Below are 10568 nucleotides of genomic sequence, written 5' to 3' on the forward strand. Positions count from 1 at the left end.
GTATCTACTGACTTGCAGTTAATTTTGTCTAAATATTTTGGCAATAGCTAGATGCAACTTCAAGCTCTTACAAAAGAGGGAATAGTAAAGAAATGTGTCATCGAAATCCACATTGATCCATGCATTATATATTTTTAATGGTGAATCTAATGGCTTAGGTTCTTAATGGCAACAGAATTTTCTTTTTACTTGCTCTTCCACTTCCTCCAAGAAAGAAAGCTTTATCTTTCCCTTTCAGTTCTTGAAAAGCAATATCACATTTAATTTCCAAAGGCTAGGATTTGGCTATAGTTGAAATAGATTCCTTTTTCTCTGGGCTTAAGTCTTCTATATGTGAAAAACTTAACAAGAGGAAGTTCCACTGTCAATAATGCAGTTCTAAATATTTTATTGCTCTGCCAATGAAGAAATGTTTGGTTTCCATAAAAGCCTATGGTATCTAGTTCCCTGTACTCATTTTTTGCAGTTTAAAATTAAGGTCAAGGTTTATTCATTTGTCAATGATGAACAAACCTAGTGTCCTACCTTAAAGTGTAACAAATAATAAAAGGCGGCTAACTTGAACTTTGCTGGGCAGCTGAAATCCTGCACTCTGTGTTTGCTTGTGTGCTCATTGTAAAATGGGCTACATAAAGTTTCACGGGGAATTTTGTTTTGCAAAATTACCACAACATTTAGTAACTGGAGATCTCAACATTAATTTTTGCATCAGTTTTACTATCTGTATTGTTCAGGGGGGTTAATAAGCATTATATATTTTTAAGTCCATGCATATCAGTCTGACTTCGTGTCTGCTTCTATTGAAATTGATCAATCAAAAACTATTGAATTTTACATTGTCCTAATACAGTATTATTCAGTCAGTATCATCAAAGTGCTCCATACCTACCAGAAAATGATGTTGGATCTCTCAGCCATTCCCTGCAGACAGTAGAAAAAAAACTTCTATTGCTGTGAAAGTTGATTTATTCCTTCATTCCAATGGAAAAAAATCCTATTGTTGTAATAAACAGCTCATAAAGGGCATCAAAAGACAGTTTCAACCACACGTGACTCTTCGTAGGTATGTCCCGGTAACATACGTGAGCGTTGATTCATTTCTTTAAATTGTCTATCGTGTTCATCCATAGTTATTTATGAGGCCGAGACTCGGATTAATTTTAAGAAATATAGCTGACCAGTTCGATTTTTTAACTATTCTCACACAATAACTATGACAAAATGTTTGCACTGCGTGCTTTACCAGCATGGTATATCCTTTTGCTAGGAGGGCAGGAGGCACCTGAGGTTTAACAGCCCTCAGCCGGTGCTTCCCAGCAGAAGGAGCGTTCAGCCAGCTGACAACAGTGGCGTTGGTAAAAACACCCGGTTTTCGCTGCGTTTTCTCCCCTCTCCCCCGGAAACGGGTGGTGCTCCCGCTCCTGTCGCCGAGGCTTTGCGGCGCGCTCCCGGGCCGGCTGGGGCCGGCTGGGGCGGGTGCCAGGCCGCCGCCGCGGCCCCCGGCCGGCCGTTCAACGGCTGCGGCGCGCGCCCCGCCCCGGCCCATCCCGCGGCCCGGGCGCAGCCAATGGGGTGGGCGCGGCGGCTGCGCCCCGCCCCCTCGCGGGCGGCATCCCGGCGGGGCGGCGCGCGGCCGGCAGTGCTCGGTGCGGCCGGCGCGCGCGCTGACGGCCATGGCCACGGTGCGGGAGAAGGCGGCAGCTTTGAATCTCCGCGCGCTCGGCAGCCCCGCCGCCAGGCCGCCGGGTACGGGGCGCGGGCGCGAGGGGCCGCGGCCCCGCTCGGCGGCCGTGCGGGAGCTGGACGCTCTTCCCGCCTCGGGGGGAGGCGCTGCGGCCTGAGCGGCCGCCGCCGGGCTCCCCGGCCGGGCTCCCCGGGCTGCCCCGCCGCGGCCGTCCGTTAGCGGGGCGGGGCCGGGCGGGCCGCTTGCGCTGCCCCGCGGCTCGGCCCCGGAGCCCGGGCTGGGGCCGCTCGGGGCTGCCGCGGGGCCGGGGCCGGGGGGCACCTCGCGGGGCGGCACGGGGAGCCTGGGTGGGGCAGTTGTTCCGCTGGAAGCGAACTGACACCAACAAGTAAGTCCGTCACCCCGCGTGGGGGCCCAGGGAGGGCTTGCTGGGAGCTGCTCCTGTTCTTTTCCCCCCAAACGCTTGGGCTCTACAGCCACGCGAGCATGTTTAATGCCACATCCCCCCAACAGACGGGGAAAGAGGTGGTACTCCAGTGGCTAGTGATAGAGTTGCTGCAGGCAATATATGTTAGTGGTCATGTTAGCAACACAAAACAGAGTTGATGCTTAGGGTTTTTTCTTATCTCTCTCCCCACAACCCCACCAGCATGCTGTTAGGCAACAGAAGCGTATGTCTGGAAGTAACCACTGTGTGCTGTGTTGATAATTCTGTCTACTTCAAGGCATCATGGACTGCATCTAGATGTAGTGCATATTGTGTCTGTCTTGTTCTTTCAAAGCTTTGGAAAATAGAGATTCCAGAACATTTCTTCCTAGTCTGTCCCAGTGTTTATCATCGTACTTAAAAGTTTTTCCTAGCATAAATCTTCTCATAAAGTAAGTGTCTGTCTGATAATGGGTCTAGAGAAAAAACAGATGCTCCTTATAATAATGCTGATCCGTACAAAGGCTGTTATTCCCTCTTTTCTTAATCTCTTTCCCTTCTCCCAGTTGGCTATTTTCTGGACTCTCTGATAGATGGAGACCAACTGGAAGCGCTGGTGCTAAAAAACTGAAATACATTTCTCTAACGCCTCTTCAGGCTGAACAGAACAGATAAATTGTCTCTTGCATCTTTGTGCAAAATGTTCATGGTAATATGTTTCAGAATGAGATGCATTTTTTAGACACTGCAACACACTGTTAATTCATTTGGTTTTGAAGGCTGTCATAACCCCAGATGTCTTTCTGTGGGACTGCTGCCAACTTACAATTCCGAATTTTGTTCTTCCACGCTTGATTTCTCTCTTCTTCTATTTGCTTTGCTTTTATCTCTTATGAAGTTCTTAAGTTGATTTCTAGTTACTTACTTACTGAGAAACTCATGTTTTAATCTATTTAGTAGTTGCAATTCTTCCCAGCTGGGAAAGCTCCCAGCCGCTTGCAAGTCTCTGAGCATGCTCTGTATTACAAGTTCTTGCTGAGGCTGAGTGTGGCCTCTGCTCAAACTGTTAGTTGTAAGCATGCTATTCTTAACTTAAGATTGGTAAATGAGTAATAGTTCGGTGGTTTTATTAGGTGGGGGGAAGACTGGGTGGCTCAGGGAAGTAGTACTGAGTACACAGAGCTTGAATCTTGATCAGAGCTGTGGTGCTATAAAGCTGTTCTATGGAATGCGTGTCTAGTAAATCACGTCTGAAGGGAATTTCTGATCGTCAGTGATCTGCTAAGCTCTGATACTAAGCGGCTTGTGTGTATATGCAGTCTTGCTGCTTTCCTCTGACTTATTTTTTTTATCCCTACCCTTTCCTTTCTTCCTACCCCACCCCTGGCTGTATCCCTTTGTTACTGTTGATAAACTAGAATGTTATATATAGTTGATCTTTGATTGTGTGGAACACCTGTGCTTAAATATGCCCTGCAAGTGCAACCATTATACAGTGAAGGAGTAATCAAAAGGGTACTGTGACAAAGCAATAGGATGCTGTCAAATAAGTAAAAGCTTCTAGTTATAAAGCATCAGGATAATGGGATAGAAGTCACCACCAGAGTGAGATACAGTGGTATGATGCAGAGACTTAAAGAATCCGAAGAAAGCATTGCTGATATATTAACACTTCATCACGTGTTGGTTGAAACCAAACGAAATCAGAACTCTCAAAGGCTTTAACTCCTGACAAGTTTCATGAGCTAGTGGTGAGAAAGGGGGCAGTTTGTCTTCTAATTGCAGAATGAGTTCAGTGTTTTTATTTCCCTGTTCTTGTATCTTTAGGTTTTAGCTTGGCGCAGAAACCATTTGGAGCAACTTACGTCTGGAGCAGCATTATCAGTGCACTTCAAACTCAAGTGGAAGTGAAAAAGCGGCGACAGAACCTGAAGTGCTACCATGACTGTTTTATTGGTTCTGATGCAGTGGATGTTGTCTTTGCTCATCTTCTCCAGAACAAATACTTTGGAGATGTTGATATTTCCCGCGCTAAAATAGTGCGAGTATGTCAAGCACTGATGGACTACAAAGTGTTTGAGGCTGTTTCAACTAGAGTCTTTGGAAAGGACAAACGGTCTGTTTTTGAAGATAGTAGCAGTAGTCTCTACAGATTCACAAATATTTCAAACCAAACAGATCTTGATAAAGATCACCAGCAGTGTACACCTCAAAGGTTAGTACTTAATAGAACATGAAGGTAAGACACTTTACAATAGGAAAGCTTCCTGTATTTTTAGGAAGGGAGGAAGGAGATAAAGTGTACTTACAGGACCTGGGAAAAAAAGTGTCTGCTTCCACAAATGTTTGTGGATTGAAGATAAGTAGAATGGAACTGCACTTCCAAGTGAGCAGTCATTTAGCCTGCATGGTTACTCATTTGTGTCTGTTATTGGAATGCCTTCTGTGTGGGGGAGAAGTTGCATGCATGTAAATCCTTATCCATTAGGATCTAAGCTAATATAACCACATAGTGCTCAGGTGTATCAAGTAGGCTAATGAAATGGAAAAACCCTTAGTCACTGCAGATCTAACTCTGGCAGAAGCCAGTAATCCATCCTGTAGTATCCAATCTCTAAAGGGGGTTGAGGGAAAACTTTTTTTTTTCTTTTTTTTTCCCATCATCTTAGTTTGACTAGGCATCAAACTTAGCTTCTTGTCCACCCCACCCTGCAAAAGCCTTTTCAGCTGTGTCTTCATGTGCGCATGACCTGATCCTAAGCTAGGTAGCAGACTACTACACTGTTACATTATTGCACGCTACTATGCGGCCAGAGGAATTAATTGGAATTAACTCCAACCATCACAAAGTAATGTAAACTTCCATGTAGCTTTTTCTTTTTTTCTGAGTAACTTGCTCTGAACAGTTCTTATGTTCAGATACAGCACTTGACATATTCTAAAGTATTCTGTGTGAACTTATTTCCATGGTGTTATTGCAGTAAACTTTGGCAATACACATTCTTGAAAACTATGATAGTGTTGGATGGACCAAAAAAAAAAAAAAAAACTTATGTGATGAATGTGTCCATGAGTGTTAAACATAAAAGAACTTAAGTGCATTAACTCAGATGATCAGAAAATTCTAAAAGCAGAGATTAGAAGTAGATAGTTCCATGGTCTTGCTCCCTCCCCTCAGCACATGCCCACATACTGGATTTTGTTCTTTGCTAAACAAACTGGCCCGAGTTTTTATTTGGAAAGAGGATTAAAGCATTTCTGTTTCTCTAGAGTTATCAAGTGTGATACTTTAAAAGTGTATTTGTCACAAACCTTTCAAGTAAGACTTGAAATATATTGGACAAGCAATCATGAAACAAGATGATTTTCAATTAATGTATAATTGTTCTTTTTTTAAAAAATCAGTGACAGGTATCTGAAACATTCTATTAGTTGGTGGCATGGAAACCACTAATTTGTTGGAGCAAACCTTGTAACCTTAGGAAGGACCTTGCTAAGGAGCAATCGCCTTCAAGTTTCTTGAGAACAAATCTTAATTTTGTGCCTCACTTCACTTCAGGAAAAAATGTGTTAGAACTCCAGAGGTTTGAGGAGTTTGTAGACTTTACTTTTATAACTTTTTCCCCTCCCTGTTTCCTTCTCTTGGATGTTCTCTGTGGTAATTGAGGTAGCTTCACAGTGTCAGCTGTTCCTGCAAAGAGGAACTTTGGAACTGTGTGCAACTATTGTATGCAAATAGTTCCTTAATATGCTGCACATGTTCCTGTGCTGACATAGAGAAAGTAGTGAATTTTTTTTTTGCTTTCTTATTCCCTGACATCTGTATGACCAAGCAGTAAAAGCTCCAGTGGTGCACATGACTGACTTGCTTTTATTGCTTCTGGCATTCTGTGCAACTTTGCCCCCCTTCTTTTTCCCCTATATTTGATTGAAGAGAAATGAGCTCAAGTGGAAGGTATAGCTGCTGTTACTGTTAAGACTAATTAAAGCTCCTAGCTCTTGGCATCACTTTTTAAGGACCAAGAGGCTACCTTTTAGGCCAAGTGCAATACTCTTTCAAATATTTCAAGCAGAATACTCTTTCAAATATATATTTTTTTTCTATGTTCAATTGCAAACCTACAGACTTCTTAAGTCTTCTAGGGCTTTCTTGAAATAACATTGTCCTTTTCATGAGGGATGGTAAAATTTCCTTAACTGTATTGATCTAGTTCTAGGGAATGTAACTTGTCCTTTAAGACTGGAGTCCTAATGTTGAGGAGGTTTGGGTTTTGTTTTTTTTTTCTTTTCTTTCTCTCTCTCTCCTTTTTTTTTTTTTTTTATCTCAGATATGAGAAGACAGTGTTTAACCCTACTCCTGTCAAACCAGAAAGCTTGGAGGATCTCTGGAAAAACTTGAGTTTAAAGCCTGCAAATGCTCCTCAAGTAAACATCTCTGAAAGTTTGTCCCGTCAAGGTAAGCCAAATAATGCCTAAGTTATTGTGTGCAGGGAAAAGTGAGATAACTGTTGGACTAGAAAGACTTATGGCTGGTTGTCAGAACTGAGATATTATCAAACTGACTTTCTTTAGTATTTGTTTTGAACACTATGTCATAGCAAAGGCAAACAATTTTTATTGCAGGCTTGCTTTTTAACTTAATAGGTCCAGTCTGTTAGAATATAATCTTTAGCTGAAGTAAATCAGTGTTGAAATCTATAGAAAAGAATGCACAATTGCGACGGATTCAAAGGAGAGCTAGGAAAATTCTTCATAATATTCAGTTAATTGATCTACATTCACACACAACTTAAATCATGACCAATAATGTACTGTTAGCTAAAACTCTTCCCTAGCTTTTCAATTTTGTATCTGCATTGTCCAACTCTCCTTCAGTGTTGTGTATGTAATGGTCTAAAGCTCTTTCTGACAATTCTTGTCTTCTCTCTGAGTAAACTATTTTGTTTTTTCCCTTTGAAAAATGATAATGTATGCCAAAAAACATGAACTAGACAGTAGCTGTAGAAGTTACAGTAAGTGTTGAATGTCACTATTATGCCTTTTTTTATCCCTTATCTGGAATAAAGATTGCCTGCAAATCAGGGTACAAAGAATGTAAGGCACTTCAGACTTATCCGAAAGCAGTTCTCCTACATTTGCAGTTAACTAAACAAGTGGCTAACTCTTTTCTTCTGCTGTGATAAAATCCACTTAAAACTGATAAGGAACATGCTTTCTGTTACTGTAAATCTTTGTTTGGAAAAATTAATCTATTGGACTAGGATTGAGAGGAAAGAGTTGTGTGGGGTTTTTCTTGTTTTGTTTTCTTGCACTTGCCAAATCTGTATACTTTGTGTATTTAACTCTTTCCAGTTATTAATGAAGTATGGCAAGAACAAACAATTGCTCGTCTGCTGCAGCTTGTGGACCTTCCACTCCTTGACTCTTTACTTGAACGCCGAGAGATCAAACCTCAATTTCCACAGCCAAAGAAGGGAACTGAGTATATCATCACAAGTAACTACTTGGACAGAGAGATTCTCAAGGCTTTCAGTGACTCTCAGTAAGTATTAATTACTCTAGTCAGAGTAGAAAGCATTCTGAAGCTGTGTAAAAATAAGGCAGTTGATCTTTGTGTAGAAGAACTGTTCATAGTCTCTAGTACTGTACAAAAGACATAAATAGGCACATGTCTGCCTGTCTGTTAGAATTGACTGAACTAGTACATAACAATTGCTAAGCTCTAAATCAAAAAGTAGCTGAGAGAATTTCTGCTGAATTCTGGAAGTGCTTTTGAAGGCACAGATAGTATTTCCAGGGGTGATTATTGTTTACTGAATGGAAGTAATTGGAAGAATAGAGTATTTAGCTTAGCTTAAAGCTTTTCTAAACAATTACCTGTGAGCATATAGGTTTGTTCCTTAGCTTTTTTCCTTAATGTAGAAAGTAAGAGAAAGCTGAGCCTGAAACTGTATAAATGCAGTTAAAAGCACAGACTGAAAAACTTCTACCAGTCTGAATCAGATCAAGGCTCAGGTTTGTTTATTTAGCAATTCTTTTTTTTTTTTCTTTTCCCCTTGTCTGTAACAGTAGAGGACATCATTAAATTTACATTTAACTGCTTGCGACTGTTTAGCTAGGAAGAATATTAATTGTTCATCTTGACTAAATACATAGCAAAGAACTGTATAGCTATGATCTAAATGGGACAGGAATTTTTTTGGTAACAATTCCTAAGGTATTTAAGTACCTACACATCCAGCTTTCACTGCAATTGAGAAATGAATGTACTTCCTTTGCATCAAACGGAACGCAACTGACTGAAGGATATAAATATATAATGCTACAAAACTAAACCATTTCATCTTCTAGAACAGATGAGTGGCTGTCTGCAGCAATAGATTGCTTGGAATATCTTCCAGATCATATGGTAGTTGATATTAGCAGAAACTTGCCTGATCAACCAGATAAAGCAGACACATGGAAACTGTTGCTGTTTGAAAACATTGGTAGATACTATGGCCAGAAAAAGGAGCCACTGTTAAGCTATGCATCTGAAATTCACTCAGGAATTGCGGAACTGTTGGGTAAGTAAAACAAAGCTAAGTTCCTAAGCCTATGTGATAAGTGTATTGAAGGCAGCTATTTAGTATAGCAGCCAAGCTTGAAGTCTGACTGCTGTGGAGTTGTGTGTATTTTGTTTTCTCTTTGCTGTAAAGACGGCTTTGAAATAATGTGAAATTCTGCTTTAAGGTCCTGGTTATATGCAGTTATATATTTTGTGTTTGGATCTGTGTATAATGGCTGTGAAACTTGAATGCTGTAATTCTGCTCTACCTTGATTATTCTTATTTAACCTTGGTGTGAATATTTTGCATTTGTATCCTATTTCTCCTCCCCACATGGTAAATGGAGTCTAATACAACTTACTTATATTTAAATATAATAGACACATCTAAAACTTGTGCATAGTAATGCCAGTTACATTAAAACTTAGCAAAGCCTTTCAAGATAGTTTGCAATTAATCAATCAATCTAGGTCATTTATCTAGAAATACACTTTAAAATTCTTGTGAGATCTCTCTTGTCGTAATTAGAGGTCACTTATTTTCTTAAACTATTTTCCTCTTCCAGCTATTTCAGTCATGTTGTGTGGACTGTGAACTATAATTGAAGTTAGTTGAAAATGAACTTTCTTAAATGTCTGGGCCTGGACTATTTTCAGACTGCACAAACAGGTCTCAATCTATGAGGATTTTTTTTTTTGCAATAATATTATTTGTTTGCCAAGTTTTGTTTAGAGAGGTGCACTTCTCTTCTGTGGCTCATTTAATAATTAAAGTTATAAAAGCAGATATGGCAATTCTTAAAGATAGAACTGAAAGGTCCATAAACGTTTCTCTTTGCAGTGAATGGGAAGATGGAGCAATCTTTAGAAGCAGTTCAACTCTACTTGAAACTTCTAGACAGCCAAACTAGGGAGGAGTTCCGGAGATTACTATACTTCATGGCTGTTGCAGCACATAATTCTGAGCTCAAACTACAGAAAGAGGTAAATGTGCATTCTTAACTGTTATACATTGCTCACACTTACTGAAATCTAGATGTCATAGGTACAGGTTGAAAAAGATGTTAAGCATGACTACAGGAAAAACTGATTCTAGAAGAACAAAGGTGATACCCTTCTACTTAAAAAGAGAGACTAATGCTCCTTTTCTGGTCACTGTTCTTTACCTTCTTTAGAGTGACAACAGGATGGTTGTGAAAAGAACATTCTCTAAAGCTATTATCAACAATAAAATCCTATCTAGAGGGAAAACTGACCTTCTGATCTTGTTCCTTGTGGATCACCAAAAAGATGTGTTAAAGGTAAGAGCTAGAAAATGCTTAGGTTTTTGCAATGTCCTGTGCTCGTGTGCATCTTGTGCTCCTTTTCTTGAGCTGCTATTTGATGGTCTTCCCTTTTCTTAAAGATTCCAGGGACACTGCATAAAATGGTCAGCAATAAACTGGTGGCTATTCAGAAAGGCCAAGATCCTAGTAAGATAACAGGTAACGGTTAAAACTCAACTCCTTTTATTCTTGTCTGCACCTGTGAAATAAAACAGATTGAGAAACCTGTAACAATGACTAACTTGACTAATGAATCCCTAAGGTGGCTGACTATTGTTCTTTATGTAATTGTCTTGTCTTTTCTCTTAGGCTACACCTTTTGCCAGAAACTTGATGAAAGTGAGTACCGCTCCAATACAGAGAAGACCACAAAAGATGAGCTATTATCACTAATAAAAGCTATTGATGAAGATTCAAAACTCTCTGACAAAGAGAGAAAAAGACTGCTAGGTCAGTTTCATAGTAGTAATCCAAGTATCTTTATGCAGTATTTTGGAGACAAAGTTACTAATATGTGTGTGTGATATTAAGTATAGATTATTTCCTCTCTGTATTGCACCATTCAAAACACTAATATATTTTTAA

The 10568-nt window shown here is 40.3% G+C and overlaps 1 protein-coding gene across 1 annotated transcript; it reads left to right on the forward strand.

Moving 5' to 3' along the window:
- Positions 1–1673: 1673 nt before the first annotated feature.
- DEPDC7 (DEP domain containing 7) lies at positions 1674–10551 on the forward strand. Its single transcript, XM_062577246.1, has 9 exons — positions 1674–1746; positions 3939–4326; positions 6440–6567; positions 7464–7653; positions 8463–8677; positions 9500–9642; positions 9834–9959; positions 10064–10142; positions 10293–10551. Exons 1-9 carry the CDS (start codon positions 1674–1676, stop codon positions 10505–10507), a joined length of 1557 nt encoding a protein of 518 aa, XP_062433230.1. The 3' UTR covers positions 10508–10551.
- The last annotated feature ends 17 nt before the right edge of the window (positions 10552–10568 follow it).

Source organism: Rhea pennata, chromosome 5 (genome assembly GCF_028389875.1).
Source record: "Rhea pennata isolate bPtePen1 chromosome 5, bPtePen1.pri, whole genome shotgun sequence".
Classification (NCBI taxonomy): Eukaryota; Metazoa; Chordata; class Aves; order Rheiformes; family Rheidae; genus Rhea; species Rhea pennata.

Coding starts and splice junctions, on each gene's coding strand:
- DEPDC7 (XM_062577246.1), top strand. CDS start 1,674: ATGGCCACGGTGCGGGAGAAGGCGGCAGCTTTGAATCTCCGCGCGCTC. Junction 8,678..9,499: donor AGGAATTGCGGAACTGTTGG/GTAAGTAAAACA, acceptor TTCTCTTTGCAG/TGAATGGGAAGATGGAGCAA. Junction 9,960..10,063: donor ACCAAAAAGATGTGTTAAAG/GTAAGAGCTAGA, acceptor CTTTTCTTAAAG/ATTCCAGGGACACTGCATAA.